Consider the following 22,765-nt stretch of genomic DNA (forward strand, 5'->3'; position numbering starts at 1 on the left):
TTTTCCAACCTGAACCTCTAATTTTCTTCACATTGGAGTGACAGCATCTTCTGGTGCCTTGAAACACTATACCTTTGTATAATATTTAGTATATTCTTCCTGTTACCTATATATATAAAAGCCTAATATGCTAAGTGTCCAACTGGTCGGTCAACCGTTCGCTCAACCAGTCACTATTATGCACACTGACCACCAGGGGGCAGACGCTCCAAGTGGTAGGTTAGCTTGCTGCTGGGGTCTGTCCAATCAGGAGCCCTCCCATGGCCCCTCCCCAGCCTCTAAAATATTTCTTCTAATTAATTTCCTTTCAATGTGCATGAATTTGTGCACCAGGCCTCTAGTTATATTATATATGTCTTATCCACATACTAGTAATATCAGCATGTAATCATCTTTATGACAAAACCTATACTGTATGTTTCCCCAAATTACCAATCATCTTGTTCCATAAGATATACCACGTTATTTACTAGATCCACTCACATGGATTATTCTACTATATTTTAAAAATTGCCAATTAAAAATATTTTTCTATTTTAACATATTTAAAACAAACTGCTAGAATACTGCAAACATATCCTACAAAATATTTAAATATTTCAGATCTTCTCCTGAACAAGTATCATGTAGTACTGGGCCCAGTCAACAACACTGGCAAAGTTCTGTGCATCTGTCAGTCACCAGAGCAATTAATTTTTAACTTTATGTTTAAATTGGCACTTCACCTCTGTGCCCAGCAAATATTCAACAGCAGCAGCGCAGTGGGTGAAAGAACTCTGCCATGCTGTCTGAGAAATGGATTTCAGCGGTTCTGCTGCTGCAGCTCTACTGCACTGGCTCTGGATCCTGTGGGAAGGTCCTGGTGTGGCCCTGTGACATGAGCCATTGGCTCAATCTAAAGATCATTCTGGAGACCCTCACAGACAGGGGACATGAGGTGACTGTGTTGGTTTCTCCAGATTCTCTCATCATTGACTACCGTAAGCCTTCCACACTGAACTTCGAGGTGATCCCTATACCTCAGAAGGGAGATTTTACTACAAATACACTAAATGACTTCTTAGACTTAGCTACTAACGTCATGCCAACATTGTCACGCTGGCAGTCAGCAAGAAAACTGCAAGAATTTCTTCTTCAAGTAACTGGACATTTAAAATTTCTGTGTGAGAGTGTAGTCTACAACCAGTCAATCATGAAGAAACTCCGGGAAACCAACTACGATGTAATGGTTATAGACCCTGTGATGCCCTGTGGAGAGCTGATTGCTGAGTTGCTGGAAGTCCCTTTTGTGTACACGCTGAGGTTCTTTATGGGTGGCACTGTGGAGAAATACTGTGGGAAACTTCCAGTTCCACCTTCCTATGTCCCTGTTGTTATGGGAGGACTTACAGACAGAATGACCTTCCTGGAAAGAATAAAAAATGTAATGCTTTCCCTTTTCTTTGACTTCTGGCTCGAGCCATATGACACTCAGCTTTGGAACCAGTTTTACAGTGAAGCATTAGGTAAGAGGTGTGCTTTTCATTCTAAAGTAGTTATTAAAAGAAACTTGGGAAGTTTAAGAATAGTCTAGGAAAATGAAAGGACTATATTTTAAAACTTTAGTTTCTATTTAAAAGTCTATAATTTATAGCAATAAACTGTTATCAGTATTAATGGGGAAGGGGAAGTGAGAAATATTTTGGTACGGTTACTTTTTTCTTTACAGTCATCTAGTCATTTTGTAAGATACTTTGATATTGAGTAGATTGCTATAGAAACAAAATAAAATATGAAACATAATAATTAATGTCACTCCAAATCTATACTTGTATTTATATAACATTTAAAAAAACTAAATACTAAAGTGTTAAGGGAATCACATTTAGGTGGTAGACATAAAATTTCCAAGACAATGTTCCATACATGTATTGCCCTTGAAGAACTTCCAGTCAGACAAGATGTGAAGATGGAAGATAGTGATATTCATCATCTTGCCCCTTGTAGGCCTAAGCTAATGTATGTGTTTGTCTTAGTTTATAACAAGAAAGCTTAGAAAGTTAAAACAAACTTAAATATAAAAAGCTTACAGAATAAGTATATAAAAAAGATTATTTTTCTATAGCTGTACAAAGTATTTGTTTTAAGCTGTTATTACAAAAGAATAAAGAAGTTGAAAACATTAAAAAGTTTATAAAGTAAAGCAGTTAAAGTAAGGTAAATGTATTATTAAAGAAAAATATTTTCATACATTTAGCATAGGTTAAGTGTACAGTGTTTATAAAGTCTACAATAGTGTACAGTAATGCCTCGGGCCTTCACATTCACTCACCACTGGCTCAATGAGCAATTTCCAGTCCTGCAAGCTCCTTTCATGGTAAGAACCCTAAACAGGTATACCATCTTTTAATATTTTATGCCATATGAATGCATTACCTTTTGTATGTTTAGATTTATTTAGATGCACAAATACCTGCCATTTTGTTACAACTGCCTACAGTATTTGTGCATATAAATAAATTATGGACATATGCTTTACAGGTTTGTACCCTAGGAGCAATAAACTATGCCATGTAGTCTAAGTGTGTAGGAGGCTATACCATCTAGATTTGTGTAAGTATGCTCCATGATGTTCGCACAATGAGCAATAGCCTAACTATACATTTCTCAGAACATATTCCCATCATTAAGAGACACATGACTTTATATAGAAAATATAAAAGAATGGACCAAAAAAACCTTCCTGGAACTAATAAGAAATCATAGCAGGGTTACAGTATATGAGATTAATATGGAAAACTCAACCACTTTCTTATACACCAGTAATGAACAACTGGAATTTGAAGTTAAAAACACTATCATTTATAATAGTACCCCCCAAAATAAAATAAAGATCTATATGAGGAAAATTATAAAACTCTGATGAGCAAAATTAAAACACTAAATAAATGGACAGATATTCCATGTCCATGGATAGAAAGACTCAATATTGTCAGTTCCTCCCAACTTGATCCAAAAATCAATAAAATCCTGATAAAAATTCCAGCAAGTTATTACATGGATATTAACAAATTGACTCTAAAGTTTAATGGCAAGGCAAAATATTCCAAATAGCCAACACAATATTTAAAGAGAAAAACAAAGTTGGAGGAGATCACTATCCAATTTCAAGACATACTATAAAACTAGAGTAATCAAGACAGTGTGGTATTAGCAAAAAAATAGACAAAAAAGATCAATGAAACAGAAGAGATCTATGGAATAGAAAAACACACAAGACAGTCAATTAATTATTGTCAAAGAAACAAAGGCAATGAAATAGACAGATAGTCTTTTTAAAAGCAATGCTGGAACAACTGGACATCCACATGCAAAAATAAATAAATCTAAACACAAACCTTTTAAGCCTCACAAAATTTAACTCAAAAATGTAGTATCTATAGAAATGTAAAATTCAAAACTATAAAACTCCTAGAAAACATAGGAGAAAACCTAGATGATCTTGGGTATGGCAAGGACTTTTAGATACAACATCAAAGACAATGAATAAGCTGGACTTTGTTAAAATTTAAAAGTTCTATTTTGTGAAAGTCAATGACAAGAAAATGAAAAGATAAGACACAAACTGGGAGATAATATTTGCAAAAAACATCCTATCTAATAAAAGAGTAATAGGCAAATTAACCGTCAATCTGTGACAAAATGGCAGCGCCCATAGCCACAAGATGGCGGTGCCCAGTCCTCTTAGCCCCGCCGGAGTCCCCAGTCTGCCCAGTGGTGGCAGTCTGGGGTGTCCGGCTGGGAGGCGCCCGCCCCCAAGTGGCTATCCCTGCCCAGCCGTGGCAGCCCGGGGTGTCTGGCCGGGAGGCGCCAGAAACCAAGCGTGATCCCCGGCCACAGGCTGGGCTGGGGTCTCTGGCCGGCAGGGCCTCACGCCCAAGCCACACGATTCCCTGGCCGCAGTGGCAGCCTGGGTGGGGTCTCAGCCTGACCGGGGTGCACACCCCCGCGTTGTGATCCCTAGCCAGCGGCAGCAGCTTGGGCTGGGGTCTCAGCCTGGCTGGGCTGAGATGGCAGCCAGGGCTGGGGTCTCAGCCTGGCCAGGGTGCAATCCCCTTCCAGCAGTGGTAGCCTGGGGTCTCAACCACTGAGTCACACCAGCCAGGCAGATATGGAGGAATCTTAAATGTTTCTTTTTTAAAAATATATATTTTATTGATTTTTTACAGAGAGGAAGGGAAAGGGATAGAGAGCTAGAAACATCTATGAGAGAGAAACATCGATCGGCTGCCTCCTGCACACTCCCCACTGGGTATGTGCCCCCAACCAAGGTACATGCCCTTGACCGGAATCAAACCTGGGACCCTTGAGTCTGAATCAAACCTGGGACCCTTGAGTCTGCAGGCCAATGCTCCATCCACTGAGCCAAACCAGTTAGGGCTGTCCAATATGCTAAAGAAAAAATCCTATCTAATAAAGAGGGAATATGCAGGGGAGGGCATTTGGGGGTGACCGGGTTGTTAGGGGCAGGCAGTTGGGGATGATCGGGCTGGCAGGGGAGCAGTTAGGCGTTGATCAGGCTGGCAGGGGAGTGGTTAGGGGGTGATCAGGCTGGCAGGCAGAAGCGGTTAGGGGCAATCAGGCAGGCAGGTGAGCAGTTGGGAGCCAGCAGTCCTAGATTGTGAAAGGGATGTCCAACTGCCTGGATTGGGCCTAAACAGGCAGTCAGACATCCCCCGAGGGGTCCCAGATTGGAAAGGGTGCAGGTTGGGCTGAGGGACACCCCCTCCCCCATGCACGAATTTCATGCACTGGGCCTCTAGTGTCTGATAAAGGACTCTTATGCAAAATATTTCTTAAACTCAACAATAAGAAAACCTAATTTTAAAATGGACCAAATACATTAACAGATACCTCGCTAAAGAACATATACAGTTGGCAAATAGATAAGCATATTAAAAATGCTCCATATCATTTTTCATGAGGCAAATTTAAATGAGATACCACTACACATTTTTAGAATGACCAAAATGTAGAACACAGATAACACCCAATGCTGGTGAGTTATGGAACAAAGACTCTCATTTTTCATGAGTAGAAATGCAAAATTGTACAGCCACTTTAGACAACACTTAGGAGGTTTCTTACAAAATTAAACATACTCTTACCATTCTACTGTGCTCCTTGTATTTACGTAAAGGAGTTGAAAACTTATGTTCAAACAAAAACTAGCAAATGTATGGTTATAGCAACCTTATGCATAATTGCCAAAACAAGGGTATATGGGAAATATCTTGACCTTCACAAAAATTGTTTTATAAATATTGATTAATTTATCCTATCTAATAAAAGAGTAATATGCAAACTGACCAAACCTCTGCTACACCCACAAGCCATGCCCACCAGCCACACCCATCAGCCAATCAGGAGGGAATATGCAAATAAACCCAACCAAGACGGCTGCAGCCACAGAGAGCAGGAGGGAGGCTTGGGTTTCCCTGGCAATGGAGGAAGCCAAGCTTTCCGCCTGCCCTTGTCTGCCTAGGCCTCCACTCAAGGCTACAAAGTTTCAATGATAGAAGATAAATAAAGCCCAACAGAAATGACTGCCGCCACAGAGCGAGCAGAAGGCTTGGCTCCACTCCAGGCTACAAAGTTTCAATTGTAGAAGATAAATAAATCCCAGATCCCAGGGCCTCTGCTTGGGTCTCCAGGGGGTGTGGCCAGCCTGCAAACCACCACAGGCCCCTCGCCCAGGCCGCCCCACACCCCAAGGGAACCCCCACCCTGATCCGGGACACTCTTCAGGGCAAACCAGCTGGCCCCCACCCATGTACCAGGCCTCTATCCTATCTAATAAAAGAGTAATATGCAGATTGACCATCACTCCAACACACAAGATGGCTGCCCCCATGTGGTCAAAGATCCTGCCCCATGTGGACACAAGATGGCCACCACAAGATGGCCAGCAGGGAAGGGCAGTTGGGAGGGACCAGGCCTGCAAGGGAGGGCAGTTGGGGGCAATCAAGCCTGCAGGGAAGGGCAGTTAGGGGTGACCAGGCCAGCAGAGGAGGGAAGTTGGGGGTGACTGGGTCTGCAGGGGAGAGCAGTTGGGGGGTACCAGGCCAGCAGGGGAGGTCAGGTAGTTGTGACCAGGCCTGCAGGGAAGGGCAGGTAGGAGAAAACAGGCTGGCAGGGGAGCAGTTAGGCATCAATCAGGCTGGCAGGCAGAAGCGGTTAGGGGCAATCAGGAAGGCAGGCAGGTGAGCAGTTGGGAGCCAGCAGTCCTGGATTGTGAGAGGGATGTCCAACTGGGATTGGGCCTAAATGGGCAGTCAGACACCCCTCTAGGGGTCCCAGATTGGAGAGGGTGCAGGCTGGGCTGAGGGACAACCGCTCCCCCCCCCCCCCCCGACCCCATCACGAATTTCGTGTACCGGGCCTCTAGTTTATTTATAAGTAAATATAAATGTAAAGTATTAATTTTTAAACAGTGATTCAGAAATTATATACATTAATTTACTCTCATGTTTTTGGAAACAAATTAATAACTTAGGGAACCTGGAAAAGTTTTCTCACAATATCAACCCAGCTAACATGACTTACTTCTGAGAAATTGGTAACTGTCTCCCACTGAAATTCTCACCTGTACATCTCATCTACATGAGCCATTTTGCCATAAATTCAGGCTACCTCTAAGAATTCTTTAAAAAATCATTTCAGTAGACTCAAATGTAGGATTAAAACAATATATTCTTCTGGCTAGTGTGGCTAAGTGATTGAGCTTTGACCTATGAACCAGGAGGTCACAGTTCCAGATCAATTCCTAGTCAGAGCACATGCCCGGGTTACAGACTCTGTCCCCAGTGGGGAGCGTGCAGGAGGCAGCTGATCAATGATTCTCTTTCGTCATTGCTGTTTCTCTTTCTCCCTCTCCCTCTCCCTTCCTCTCTGAAATCAATAAAAATATATTTTAAAAATAATAAAAATATATTCAAACAATAACAATATTGACATGATAACTGAAATTTAACAGCCCACTTATTAATTATGTTATTTTCACAATTTTCCACTGTGTTCATAACTCATTTTGTATAATATAATGATGGGGAAAAGATTGGTGGTGAATTTTCATTCTATATTTTTGTTTCATAATTTCTCAGTATGACATATAAAATGTCTTATGACATTATTTATGAACTTCTTCATACTTTTGCTCAATTTCATTCTCTTTGCTTTTGATTGGCTTTAGATTTGATACTGTGTATCACTGCTGCAGATACAGAATTTCAGTGAATACTTTAAATTATATCTTTCTTAAAATGTGGTCTATAGAGTATGCACAATAATTTTATCTAGAGAGTTGATAATCAAGGCAGGATATCACACAAATGGAACAAGACTTCTAAAGGGCTTAACATTTTAGCATAGAAGCTTTGAGGTGGTATTCTCATCTAATTTCTGCCAACTTCAAGCTGAGTGTCTTTGTGCAATGCTTCTTCATTATCAAATTAGAGCATCTGATTATACAACCTGAGACACATATTCAGATACTACAAAATAATGACTTAAAAGGGGCTACCTAACCTGGGGTGTATATGATCACTAATTTCTATTAGAATCCTCAAGAAATGAGGATTGTCATCTGAAAGGAGAATTTTCTTTCCTTAGATACAAAAGATGTTTTCTGTGTATAAAAATGGTTGAGTTGGTAATTTTCCAATACTCCTCCAACAAATCTTCTAAAATTAATACTTAGACTCTGTCCCATTTAAAGGCAACACTAAAATAAACGTGTGATATTGGTAATGTGTAATGTATACTTCACATTCTAAAAGGAGTCATACTGGGTATGAATTACTCAGGGAATTCCTACCGAGAAAAAAAGGATGAATGGATTGAAGTTGATTGGATTGGTCTCAGGAAGATAAGGTAAACTGATATTGGTGGGATTCTTCAACAGTATGAATGAACAAGAAAGTATAAGAATCTAGAAGGTGGAAATATATTCCTGACAGAAAATTAGAAAACTATTGAGATGTGATTTGGTACTAATATGATGGGGTTAATGTATCATCTGCCATTTAATTGGAGGGAAACAGTGAATATAAAATTCATTAGTACTTGGAGTTGTGGTTAAATTTTTTATGAATTTAATTTTTGTGTATTTATTTTATTAATTCTTATTTGATTTTATGAAATTTATTTTATTGAATGTATTATTTTACACATTATTGTTCTTTCACTATCCAAATATCTCTTCCTCCTTCTCTCCCTCCCTTCCATATTACTTTAAATTACCTTTCCTTTTAAAATTTAGACATAATAAGTAATCTAGAGGGCCTAGATTTCTCTTTCTTCCGTAATAGCACATCAGAAAAGTAGTGGTACATTTATTTTCCTAACAAACATATATGCTAATAACATCCTCCTAACTTTATTTTCTCCAGGAAGACCCACTACATTATGTGAAACTATGGGGAAAGCAGAAATTTGGCTAATGAGGACATATTGGGATTTTGAATTTCCTCGTCCATACTTACCTAATTTTGAGTTTGTAGGAGGATTGCATTGTAAACCTGCCAAACCGTTACCTAAGGTATGTCTATTATAGTGAGGATTTTGTGTACCATATGATAAAAATTCTGATTTCCCTCTAAAGTTCACAGTCTAAATAACAGAGATGTGCTGCTGGGTATCTTCCGTTTGCTACTCAAAATCAATTTTCCAAGTCATAGGGATCCCTTATGAGTGATATTACTTTTTGGTTTGGACTTTACTTTGATATTTAAGCTGAAGAATGAAGTAATTTAAAGAGCATGTTAAAAATATCAGTGGGTCTATAGCGTGGGTACTAGATTGAAGAAACAGGAAACTAAAGACTTGAAAGTCACTAAGGAGACTGCTGTAGTCTTCCTAACAGGCACGATGGAATTATGAATAGGGACACTTACTATGGTTGTTTGAGTGATAAATAGGCTTTTGTGAGAACTGTTGGGTAGATTCCACAGGATTTGGTCAGTAGAAGTAAATATTGCCAGAAAACATGGCTTCTTGGATAGCAGTGGCCTTTGCTGAAATAAGAAACAATTAATGAAACACTATTTTGAGATGACAATTATGAGTTCAAATTCACTTTAAGGAGCCAAAGTAATTTTCAGATGTAGATTTCTAGAAGTTGTATGAGTAACACAAGGTTTCTGTCCCAGCAGAGAGCATTAGAAATAGATTGGAAGTCATCAACATTAAGTAGAAGTCAAATGTTGGTTTGGTTTTTTAAGACCATGATGTCAGTGTTTTGGTCATTTGTTTTTTGAGTAAAAAAGGAAATTGTGTAACACATTCCAAAGTTATACAAGAATAAATCTGGACTGCCAGAAATGTTGGAAGAAAACAATAGTGGGAAACAAAGGAGAATAATAGGTAAGCAGAGTAATGACTATCTTGTATTTAACTATCTTTATCAATAGGGAGTGAGGAAACACTCATTTGCTTGGGTTGTAGGTAAACAAAACAATCTCTGCTGAAGGCTGCAGGTGAAATGGTGTTCCCAGTGGAGTTCTTGATTTCTGCTTCGGCTAAGGTGCATATTTAACTTTAAAATATCATTTCCGGATTCTGAATATGGTTTTCTTACCAACCAGTTACAGCTTCAGGAAAACTCTATTGAGTGTTATTACAGGAGAGAGTTAACCAATATCTAAATAAAAGTAGAGTAAGAGACATGACACATTCTGTGGCTTACTGCATTACACCTTGACACACTATTTTGTTTATTACAATTTCATAAAACCAACTCAGATATGTTTTACAAGAGGGAAGAATTTTTCCATTTCAAACCCAATTATTAATATAGATATTTGAGCAACATGAATACCAATTATGGCTTATATCTCTGAAAAAAAGAATTAAACCAATCACTGAATACACAGAATAAAAAAGCAATGAGAGACAGTAAAATCAAGAATCCAAATCAGACAGTTAGCTATGTAAGTCTTAATATGTGTGTGTGTTTGTGTGTGTGTTTGTGTGTGTGCTTGTGTGTGTGCTTGTGTGTGTGTACTGTATATATATTTTTTATTCAATCATATGTTTAGGAAGATGAATCAAAATGTTAAAACACCAATTCTTGGGACTTCAGAGATATTCTCCTAAGTTTACCTAAGCTAAAAATAGCAATCTACTTTTGTGGCATCATCTTTCCCCTGGTAATTTTACTAGCCTGATACTGAGAAACATCAGTGATCACAGGACAACCACAAATAATTACAAAGAAAATGCATGATCATCTCTAGAGGATGACATTCACATAGATTACAATGTGCAAAACCCCAATCCAAGACATTGCAGTGTTCAATCTGAACAGCTGTAAGCAATGAATTCTATTTTGCAGAGAAATTTATATTTTACTTCTGTGCTAAGGCTCAAATTAATGGCATGCAGTTAGTGTCAAATTCTTATAGAAAGAGAGTGAATCACTGTTTCATAAATTTATCATGATTATAGCAGGTGTTTGACTGTGTTGTCACTTTTTAAACAAATTATTATATATCCCTTTTTTAAAAGTTCTATTTAGCCCTACAAATTAGGGAAAGAATAAATATCAGACAAATATCCTAAACTAACAGAAAGTTCAATGAAGTCATTAATAATTTATTGCCTGTAAACTGGCATGCTGAAAAATTTTAAAGCTTAGTTCTAAACCCCTTTTTAGGGGCTTCCCTCCAAGAAATATTTTTATGAGTTTGCAAACAACTCTGTTGGTTCATAAAATTAAGTTTTGGGAGTAACAGTTTCACATACCATGGGAAGATTTGCCTCTTATTATCTATTTATTTGGTACTAGGGGCCCATTGCATGAATTGGTGTACCTTGAAAGGAACTGTGGGCTATAAGGCTGTGGTGGGCATAAGGGAGGGTCTCAGCCCATCCTCTGAGGCCCCGCCTGGCCTCTCCTGCTGCGGCCCCTGGTCCCTTGTCTGCCGGCAATCCCTCTCCCACCACCGCTCCCATGCACTGACAGCACGGGCCCTGCTCCCACCACTGATGGCACAGAGCAATTGGGGCCAATGCCAGCAGAGGGTGGGAGCAGGACCTAAACCGTCAGCGGGTGTGAGTGGGGACTGCTGCCCCTATTGCCTTCAAGAGCAGGGGGAGGTTGAGAAGCTCTGAGGGGTGATCGGGGCCAGCAGCTGCTGCTCACACCCGTTGATGGTGCTGAGCGATGGGGGCTGGCGCCGAGCACTGTCAGAGGCTGCAAGCAGCACCTCTGGCGCTGGCAGGTGCAAGCACCCAGTGGGACCACAGCGTGGGGAGCAAATAATTTTCAATAACCACCAGAGGCTCGCCCCGATGACAGTGACTGGCGCCCCACATTGATCTGGCACCCCAGCTCACCTGCTTCACCAACCCCCTGCAGCTGATGACCGCCATGTTCTGCATGCCCCCTGCAGCACACATCATAGCGACTGGCTGTTCAGTTGTTTGATGGTTAGGTTGTTCCACCATTTGGTCTATTTGCATATTAGCCTTTTATTCTATAGGATAATCGTTTGACTCCATGCCTTTAGTTGTAATCACTCATATATTTAAGCCATAGTTTTCAGAAACAGTTTTTCTCTTAAAGAGACTAGATGGTTCTATGTGGTAGAATACCTAACCGGTCTAACAATATCTCTGACGCTGCTCTTGACCCTGCCTATTTAGAAACTAGAGACCCAGTGCATAAAATTCATGCACTGGTAGGGTCCCAAGCAGCTGCTGGCTGCTGGCTAGGTACTCCCTCCCTTCTCCCTGCTGCCTGCCACTGCCACCACCACCACCGGCCAGGGTCTCCCTCCCTTCCCGCAGTGGCCACAGCCAGCCGGGGCCTCCCTCCCTTCCCCTGACCAACCCCACCCCCTGGTCAAACTTCCAGACAACTCCCAGTAGAGGGGACAATTTGCATACTATGCTTTTATTATATAAGATGTAAGTGATTTTTTTTTTCTAGTGGTCCTGTACTTTCATAATGGAGAGAACTTTATCTCTACAGGAAATGGAAGAATTTGTCCAAAGTTCAGGTGAACATGGTATTGTAGTGTTCTCTCTGGGGTCAATGGTCAAAAACCTCACGGAAGAAAAAGCCAATCTCATTGCCTCAGCCCTTGCTCAGATTCCACAGAAGGTTAGTACAACCCACGATCCTAGTTAGCAGCCACCTTGCCAATTGGAGAGAAAGTGTAGCTAACCAATAGTGCTCTTTCCAGGTGAAAGCTGAAACTCATTATACATTGAGCATAATTGACACCATCTTTAAGTACAAATTTCTCAAAACATTAAAATGTTGTATTTGGGCCCATTTGATCATTTGCCAACTGAGCCTTTGTAATACTATGGAAATACAGTACATCTTTTTGTAAAGTTATTTTCAAGGAAATACAATCAATGTTTGCAAACTACCCCTTTTGTACCCCTCTTAAATATCACATAAAATGGACTACATGATTTTTAAATAAGTCTACAGCCCTAAAATTCCTTAATTGTGCATTCTTACTTATAAAATTAATGCACTGTCTTCCACAGGTATTATGGAGATACAAAGGAAAGAAGCCAGCCACATTAGCAGCCAATACTCGGCTCTATGACTGGATCCCCCAGAATGATCTTCTTGGTAAGATTGAGGGGGGGGGGAAGCTGTACAGTTGGATGACGAACAAGTTAAGTAACTGATAACAGCTAAATTCAATCAACATTTAATAATTTAAAAATTTCACATTTTGCTGCCCATTATAGAGTAGAAATAATGAAGCAATTGGCCATTGAGAGATTCCTGCTTCACCTGGTTCACAAAGGAGAATCTTCAGTTAAGACTCTCCTGAGTTCTCAAATTTCAACCTCAGTTCAGATATCACCTCCTTCTAAAGTCTTTCCAGACAATGCAGAAGGAGTGAATTTGCCATTTCCTATGGTCACAGTTTTCTGAGATAGCAATAAACCCTGTGTTCAGCTTCTATAGAAAATACTGCCTTCTTCACTGATTTATCCTGTAGTTTTTCTCCATCTCTCTCTGAAATTCTGTTAACATATAATGAAATCCTCATCTGCTTCTCACCCAACCCTCAAACTAGGTCATCCCAAAGCAAAAGCTTTTATCACTCACGGTGGAACAAATGGGATCTATGAAGGTATTTATCATGGGGTCCCTATGGTGGGAGTTCCCATGTTTGCTGATCAGCATGATAACATTGCTCACATGAAGGCCAAAGGAGCAGCTGTGGAGGTGAACATAGACACAATGACAAGTGCAGACTTGCGTGATGCCTTGAAAACAGTCATTTATGAACCTTCGTAAGTACTATATAGCCTTGAAAGGCTTACCATTGGTTACATTACCCATCGTATTCAAGAATGTCCAATGTACCATGTGTTTGTAATTGATGTACTTTTAAATAATAACCATAAGATGACTAATACAAACACCATTTTACTATTTCATTCCCCAAATTGATGAAGTGATTTGCTAAAATTGCAAAAAATCCTCAGATTTCAAATGTCTGATCAACTTGTGTTTTTCAAAAAAAATGTTAATGATAAAAATTATCAGATATTTTGAGGCACCTGATGAGGAAATGAATCAGCAACCTTTAGGTACACAGGAACACCCAACCAACTGAACCACGCTGGACAGGGCTCATCTGCTTACCTTTATAAATATATCTTCTTTATATTATAAGTGTTCAGTAAGTATAAAAATAGAAGTGACAATTTGCCAAATATTAATCCCTCAAAAATAACCATCATTAACACTGAATGCATACCACCATTAGCATATGCATATATACAGCAAGGAGAGCTAGAATAGTTAATAACTTTATAAATATAGATTATATGAATTTTTAAACAAAACTTTAAATTTTACCTATTTTAGCTAAAGATAAATTAAAATGAATATATTACCTATATTTAACTGTAGATACATATAGTTATATCTTAGTTTTTTTTCTCTGAAAGATTTTATCAAAGTTAAGAATTGATATATGTATATATAGTGTTGATTGTATTTTTTGTTTTATTTATTTTTGTGCTAATTTTTAACTATGTGTTTTAAATTTACTAATTCTGTCTCAGCCACCAAATGTCAAGTGAAAACACAACTTCTCACTCAACTACATATCTACACCCATTATTGTTCTGAGAAACCATTAGAGATATTAGCTCTATAACATTGATTACTGTGATTCCACAATAGTTAGGGGCTCAAATTCTAGCAAGTTATTTTTATTTACCTTGAAAACTCAAATTCCATCTCCTTGCCATTTCTAAAATGACCCTAATACCTTCATCCAATTTTGACATTGCCAATAGAGACAATTTCCTTTGCATCACAAACACACAAGTATGTGCAATGGAGGAATCTCAGAGTCTGCAAAAATAACTAATCTATGTTCACTGGCAATTTTTTGTGCCTGTCCTTATTAACTAGTCAGACATTAGGGTCCATGCTTATGATTTTTAATAGATATTTTCCCATAATATGGCTTAGCCACAATCTTGGCCTTAGAGGAGTCCTTAAAAATCACACTTCAAACAATATTAAATTTCCCTCTTGAGAAAAAAAAAATGAGGCTTATTCCTTTTTCATATGTTTACATTTGACCAAATGTAAAACAATTTACATTGTGTCAAAATTTTATTTCTTCCATACCCTCCCCTTTACAACTCTTAAAATACCATTCAATCAGCAAAGTTCGTGTCACAAGAATGAAATGTTTCCTCAACACATCTATGGATAACATGTTATGTAAAGGTATCATATACTTACAACTTCAATGAAAACAAAGCTCTAATTTCTGTCTGTCTTTGTCTACCAGTTACAAAGAGAATGCTATGAGGTTATCAAGCATTCATCACGATCAACCTGTAAAACCTCTGGATCGCGCGGTCTTCTGGATCGAGTTTGTCATGCGCCACAAAGGAGCCAAACACCTGCGGCCAGCTTCTCACAACCTCACCTGGTTCCAGTACCACTCTCTGGATGTGATTGGGTTCCTGCTGGCCTGTGTGGCAACTGCTATATTTTTGGTCACAAAATGTTGTTTATTTTCTTGTCGAAAATTTGGTAGAACAGGAAAGAAGAAAAAGAGGGAATAGATCATTCTAAGGGTGGTAAAGGTCTGAATGGGCAATGCTGTTCAGTTTAGCCACAATGACCTTCATGAAAACATATTATCTCCATCATGTCTTCAAAAATTTTCATTCCTCTACCTTAGCCTACAGATAAAGCCTAGAATTTGACAATACCATTACTAGTGAGCATGTCCTGTTCTTCCTTTGTCTTTTGCCAGATTACTTTATCCTCTTTCTCTCACTTTCCTGACATAGGGACAATAATAGTTTTATATAGATTCTATACACAATATTATCTTTATTTTTTAATCCTAAATGACTAATATGCTAAATCCTGGGGAATACACAAAATGAGAGCTAAATTTGATGGATATAGGGAACATGAAAGAATAAAATTCACAAATTCACCTAGAACATACAAATCAGGGAAACATCATAGAAGATTAGTATGTTATAAGAATAGTATGATTTTTTTTTCTGCTTTCCCAATGTTACTAGAGTCAGAGAATGAAATGATAATAACTGGGATGGCACAGCACGCTAAGATAGTTCTACAACTTTCCACTGAACACATGCATAATCATGGCTCATATTCCACCTTTAGTCAATAAGTATATTAGGTACCTTCTAGTGCAAGGGCCTCAAAAAGATCAATTAGTCATATTTTCTCAAGGACAGAATGTAGCAATATGTTAAAGGTAAGCAGATCACTTTTAGAGGAAATACTAATACTAAATATGGATAATTTAATAATTTTATAAAATTTTTAATTAACAGTACAATTAATAAACAAGTGAAATGTCAATTTATTATATTTAAAAATCACTAATGCTCATAATCTACTAGTATAATTACTATAACCAAAGGTTTAGTTTTGTCAACAAAACAAACATTTACTTGGAATGTAAGATCATTATATTATGTTTTAGTCTCTATCATCTGCAAATTTAAATTCATCAATTAATTGTTATGCCAAGAAGATACTAGAAGATCTCATTGAACAAAAATGTTATAGTAGATATTTATCAATGCAAAAAACTAATTAAAGGCAAATGTTCATATTTGAATCGGCTTTGCATTCATTTAACAAATAGATTAAAGACTGAACTTTCTTTACCCTTTATAAACTTAACTAGAGGCCCTGAGCATGAAATTTGTGCATGGCGGGGGGGGGGGGGGGAGAGTCCCCTCAGCCCAGCCTGCACCCTCTCCAATTCGGGACCCCTCTGACAATCCGGGACCGCTGGCTCCTAACTACTCACCTGCCTGCCTGCCTGCCTGATCACCCCTAACTGCCCCCCCTGCCAGCCTGATCACCCCTAACCGCCTCTGCCTGCCAGCCTGATTGCCCCTAACTGCCCCCCCCCCCCGCTGGCCTGGTCATGCCTTACTGCACCCCTGCCGGCCTGATTGCCCTCAACTGTCCCCCTGCTGGCCTGGTCACCCCAAACTGCCCCCCCACTGGCCTTATTGTCCCCAACTGCCCCCCTGCCAGCCTGGTCGCCCCACACAGACTGTTGTTCAGTCGTTTGGTCATCCCTCACTAACCCCCTGCCAGCCTGGTCACTCCATGCAGCCTGCTGTTCAGTCTTTTGGTCATCCCTCACTAACCCCCCTGCCGGCTTTGTTGCCCCATGCAGCCTGCTGTTCAGTTGTTACTGTGAGGGCAACCTGAGCAATTGGCATATTACCCTTTTATTAGTATATATTACATGTATAACTAAAGATTTAATTTCAGTGTTTGATATATAGTTAAGGAGATAAATGACATCCACTGGCCTACTGATAATTTTGAAATACTTGTTCATTTTAACATGGTATATTAAAAATTACTTTCAATTTAAAAATAACTGTATCATGAAAGCATGTAAGTATTCTCGAATATGTTCACTACTGAAAATCCAAATAAATTCTACAATATATTTGTGAATGCTAAAATTGCATTTATTATAAGCTGACATTTTTAAAGGGTGATTTATATTGATGTATTTTGATTTTCATTATGTTTTGAGAATAACTTTATTATTTATTTATTTATTTATTTATTTTGCTCTATGCCCAGTTTATTTCCTGTAATTAGAATGCAGTGAATAGCTAAGAAGCAATGAGAAGAGGGCTGGTCATCCATAGTGCTGAGCTCTACCCAAATTCAGGCATCTGCTTGGTTTCTGATACAGACTACCATTGCATAGGAGACTTGCCTGTGCTCAATATCCACTGCTCACATGATTCCCTGCCTCCCTTCTCTGATTATCTGAAGATTTTTTTCTTTTCCTGAATAGCATCAGAAGCCAGCTGCCAAAAATTCCTGGGTGATACCAATTTCATTAGTTAGTATAACCTCAGCATATATTTAAAAAGAAGAAAAGTCTTAGAATGGACTTTTCCATACCAGTCATTCATAAAAATGTTCAGATGAGGAAACTCTCATCCCTAACAAAGCAGAAACCATGTGCCATATCCCAGAGTACTCTGCACAATTCTTAACATTCTCAGGACTCAGAGATGCTCAGGAGCCTGGATTTAATACTTTTACTTATTTTGTTCATATACATTCCATGTGACCCTTATCCTATGGCAGCATCACCTCTGGTCAGGGTCCTTTACCTGACAAAATGATCCAAATCTTCATCCATTCCAAATCAATGTGATAATATATACTGTCTGAATGATTTGCCAGAGCTTTCCATTAACTTTTATATTGGACATCAGAGTATTAAGTAATAATGTGCTGCATATGGAGACATAATTTTGCCTACATTTTATCATGTGTCAGTGGCCTAGTTTATCTTTGGTATTTTAGATAAATCACCACAGCCAGTAGAGTAACACAGCAGAAGAGCTCAAAATAATCAAGTAGCATTCACAGGTCCTATCTAAGTAAATCATGGCCATGTCTGTTGGTGGAATAATTCCTCTTGAAAAATGCAGCTTCCAAACTGCCTAACTCCAAGTTGTAATAAAAAAAATAAAATGAAAAATACTTGTCTAAGGGGAATGGTGAAGCATACTTGTTAGAGGGCCCATTCTCTTTCAATCCCTTGAACCCATGTATTCAAACTAAAGTACCAAAGGCATCATATATTAGGCCATGATTTTAAGCATACACTGCATCCTTTAATATAGCACTTAAAATACATAGGGGATTATCTCAGCTAAAACCCTGAACAGTTTTCATTAGCTAATGGGGAACTTGGTAAAATCAGCAAATTGTATGGATATTAGATTTTGTTCATTTCTTTGACTAAAAATATGTTTCTTGGTCATGTTGATATCAATACCAGGATTTTTACTAAGACTTCATACCCATGGTTTATGAGGTTGGCGAAAGTACTACAAGACAGCGGGGGTTGTTATTTAAAATTTAACTACTTCTGTGGAGATAACGGATGCATCCTCTAGGATGGAAGGTGACTAATGCCATCTTCTACCTGTTGACTAGCTTGGACCCCAGGGAGTAGTGCCACATTGAGAAGGAGGTGGGGAGATATATTCTATTAACAAATTGAGGATAAAACAGCTGAAGTAGCCAGATAAATCCCTGTGAGGTGAATTCAATGTTGTGCACTCATGTATAGTTTCCATCCCATTGCTCAATGGGTAAGTTTTATGACCAAATTCTGGAAGATGGAAAAAACAGTGTCATATACAGGATTACTGATCCAGAACACCGTATTATTAAGAAGGTTGTCTGCAGCACTTGGATTCTGGAGGAAATTCCCATTGGATACTAAGATCTTCATAATCTATGCAAATTTCAAAAAAGGTTTATCTAAATAATTCTACTCTAGATCTTTTTGCCTTTAATCTTGCCTCTAATTCTTCCCAAGTCTTTGACCAACCAATTAATCCATTAGTCACTGTCCATAAGTCTGTAAATTTGTAAAGCAAGCCATTCTCCTTATAATTCTGTCAGTGTTTATTTTCTATAGTTTAAGGTGCTAATAGCTTCATTTACATAAAATTATATAACTTCCAAATGAATGAAAAATTTCATTTTTTCATTGACTTTTTCAGTTAAAATCAATTTTCTTTTTCTTTTTTTTTAGAAAACAGCAATAATATTTGATGTTTCAAATGCAAATGTTAGATAAAACTATCAAGTAAAAATATCCTATCTAATATGCAAATTAACCATCACTCCATCACAAAGATGGTGGTGCCCATAGCCACAAGATGGCGGCACCCAGTCCTCTCAGCCCCACCGGAGTCCCCCAGTCCCAGGGGGGCGGCCGCTGAGAGTGGGCAGCGTGAGCAGCCTGGCAGAATGCTTGCTTCGTCGCCACGGTGATGAGGCAAGCGTTCCACGCATGGCCATGGATGGGCCTCTGTGCTGCAGAGAGCCTCTGGGCAGCGGGTGCTGAGCAGCCAGGCCCCACAGAGAGCTATTGGTGCACAGATTCATGCACAGGGCTACTAGTAAATTTATAAAAGTGGAAATCAAAAAGGCCTTGACCTTTCTGATATAAAACACTAATCACTGTTGACCCCAGGATAGCCTGAGGCTACAGTTACACCTCTTCCCCATTGCTCCCAGGATGTAGTGCCTGTCTTCAGGGACTTGCTCAGCCTCTGGCAGTAGGCTCCCTGTTGCAGAAGCTGAGTGCCCGAGACAAGAGGCAAGGAGGGCCACGGTGAGGTTGTGAGGGCAGGGAATCAGAAGCAGTGCAGCAGGCCTCACCCTTCTGGAGTCTACATTCTAGGCAGCAGATGTAGAAAGGGCCTGACCTGGTTGGCAGTAGTCAGCATGGTCCCCTGGAGACAGAGGGTGAATGAGCCTGAGTAGGAGAGGTGGCAACCTGTATATACCAGGGCATAGCAGGGGAAGGGCAGTCAAGGTAAGTGGCCCACAAAAGCTGCTCGTAATGTATCAAGATAGGAACTGCAGGGCTGGGAAAGTCAGACCTCCTGCCTCAGAATCTTTGTACTTGCTGCTCCTTTGATCTGGAAAGCTTTTCCCCGAGTGGCCATATATCTGTCCTCACCTCCTCCATTTATTTATTTCAGCCTCCCTCCTCAGCAAGATGCCAAGAGGCAAGATTAGCAGGGTCAAATCCACCTGGGATAGCTAGGTTGTGTGTGGGTTGGGAGAAGAGATGGTTACAGGCCAGGTGAGGTGTCTAGTCAGCCTTTCAAACAGTAAAGGCCAGGGACTGTGAAGGCAAGGCCATGCCAGGGAGACTGATACACAGCCCTGCCACCTCTCCACCACAAGCAGCCCAGGAAGATCCCCTGGATGTCTGTCGGGAGCCCCTTTGTGGTGGAGTCCACAGGAGTGTACCTGTCCCAAGAGGAAGCTTCTGTAAGTGAGGAGAAGTGGGCAGGGCTGGCCAGGGGTTGTGACACTCAAAGCATCTCATCAATTCATGACACCAGTGCTCCTTCCTCCTTCCCTAGAACCACATCCAGGCAGGTGCTTTACATGTGGTCATCAGCGCACCCTCACCAGATGCACCCATGTTTGTCATGGGGGTGAATGAAAAGGACTATAATCCTGATTCCATGAAAATGGTCAGGTAATGGGCAGCAACATCCAGAAGTGGGTGGGTGATGTTCAGAGAACATGCCAGCCTCACAGTTCCCTTGCATACTGGGCTGTTTCAGCAATGCATCCTGCACCACCAACTACCTGGCCCCCCTTGTCAAGGTCATTCATGAGCGATTTGGGATTGTGGAAGGACTGATGGTGAGCTGGAGAGAGGGCTGGGCAGGATGGATGGCAGGGAAACGGTACCTCTTCCTCAGGATTTGCTTAGTGTGTGACTTTAATAGAAAGAGACTGGTTTCAAGAGGAAAGGCCCACTAGGGGTGGAGACTTCTAAAATTCTGTGTAACACTCGGCAAGGTTGAACACTGGCTTGCAGGTGCCCCTCCAGTGGTCTGTGGTGGCCCCACAACCTCCACACCTGATTCATCACTTCAGACCTCCTCCAGTTCTTTACTTCAGCCTCCCTCCTCAGCAAGATGTTCTTTTTGTGGCCCCTTTCTTCACCTGAAATTCCATTTCAGTCACGATTGGTCCTGCTAGCATGTGTACTCCAAGAAGGCAAGGATTTGGAGACTATCTTTTCACTTCCAAAGCTCCAGCCATCTTCCCAGGGCCTGGCACACAGCAGATGCTCAATACATGCTTCCTCAGAAATTCTGCCACCCGGGTTGTCTCTACAGACTTTATCAGCAATACCCACTCATCTATCTTCGATGCTAAAGCAGGCATCGCGCTCAACGACAAGTTCGTGAAGCTCATTTCAGCTGCGCCCATGTTTCTGCGCTGTTCTGGGCGGGGGGCGGGGGGGAACACTTCCTCCCGCAGCAGGTGCACAAGGGCCGGCCTCCACTCGGCACCCATTCCCCAAGGGGAGACGGGCCAGCACAGGCTCCAGCGGCCACGCCCAATTATTTTCTAATATCAATATAACAACATCTGCATCCTTTGTTAAGTACATACATGATGTATGGAGTCAGATGAGCACCAAAATTATAGGGTGATCATGTCATAAATTCTATAAATGTTTAATCACTATTTTGTAAATCTTTGATGCACTGTATGCTAAAAGTCTCCTTTTCAGATAGTCTTCAGTTAGTAATTTAGGGTGATTGTTTCTCAACTTAGTGTTATTTCCAGTTTGGATCTGAGAGGAGGTGTGAGAAAGACCCACCTACGCCACCACCATCTTGAAAACCCCACATTTACTATTTTTAATCCATTTTTCAGGCTATTATAGTCTCATGTTTAAGTTATCAGTACACATTTTTAATCAGTTTCCCTTCTTTTAAACTCTTGCTTTTCTATGAATTCTATGTTTAGCTGCCAGAATTATTTGATAAAGGAAAAATTTGATTTTGTGATTGCCCTTCTTTAAGATTTGAGTAAATAACTTTTGCCTATAAATTAAAATTGAAACCATTCTACACTACCTATTGGCTCCTACTTCAATCTAACTTTCTTCTATAACCTACTTCCCACAACTTTCTCTGCAATCCATACCCACTGGAATGTTCTCCAAATATGCATGAACTTTTTTCATTCCTCTATTTATTGAGAAATCTGTCCTTTTGCCACACTCTTCCTAGATCCTACCAAGGCTTTCATCTCACCTTCTATGTTATCTATCTTACTACAGTTGTTTCCAATTATTCCATAATGGATTGTATTTTCTCTGGAATTCTGAATACCCTGTACTCGTCATAAGACTCTTATCAGAATACTAGAGGCCTGGTGCACAAAATTTGTGCACGGAGTGGGGTGGGGTTCCCTCAGCCCTGCCTGCACCCTCTGCAATTCAGGACCCCTAAACCTTTTTCTTATCTAGCTAACCTCTTCACATTTAAAAAAAATTAACTGAAATATCACCTACTCTAGGAAATCCTCTTTGAACAAATGTCTTTACAATCTGTATTAAGTATTTTCATAGTATACCATTCTTTTTCTTTAACAGCAACTTAGAGTGGATGCAATGTGGTTTTCATTCTTGCATCTGAATTTTTTCTTCTTGCTCTTGTAATAGCAAAGCTTATCCAATTTACATTTGCCCTTCAAGGGCTTATATTTGGTTCAGTTTCTAGTTGGCTCCCTGCTTTTTTTTTTAAGCAATAAATTTGGGTTGTGATAGTAAGCCTCACTTGTAATCAAGCCTGTAGGTCTCTCTATCTGAATATTTCTATAATACCTATCTAT

General features: G+C 39.9%; 1 protein-coding gene across 1 annotated transcript in view; it reads left to right on the forward strand.

The window, feature by feature from the left end:
- Nucleotides 1–739: 739 nt before the first annotated feature.
- Nucleotides 740–22,765, forward strand: part of LOC308242002 (uncharacterized protein) — a gene marked incomplete at its 3' end in the record, with an annotated part of 37,782 nt that continues 15,756 nt past the window's right edge. The window contains exons 1-7 of the mRNA XM_080655762.1: nucleotides 740–1,505; nucleotides 8,430–8,578; nucleotides 12,014–12,145; nucleotides 12,544–12,631; nucleotides 13,089–13,308; nucleotides 14,832–15,105; nucleotides 20,485–20,603. Coding sequence (XP_080511888.1) covers nucleotides 782–1,505; nucleotides 8,430–8,578; nucleotides 12,014–12,145; nucleotides 12,544–12,631; nucleotides 13,089–13,308; nucleotides 14,832–15,105; nucleotides 20,485–20,603 — 1,706 coding nt within the window. The 5' untranslated portion in view covers nucleotides 740–781. The remainder of the gene's footprint in view (nucleotides 1,506–8,429; nucleotides 8,579–12,013; nucleotides 12,146–12,543; nucleotides 12,632–13,088; nucleotides 13,309–14,831; nucleotides 15,106–20,484; nucleotides 20,604–22,765) is intronic.

Source organism: Plecotus auritus (assembly GCF_963455305.1).
Source record: "Plecotus auritus genome assembly, chromosome: 1".
In the NCBI taxonomy this organism is placed as follows: Eukaryota; Metazoa; Chordata; class Mammalia; order Chiroptera; family Vespertilionidae; genus Plecotus; species Plecotus auritus.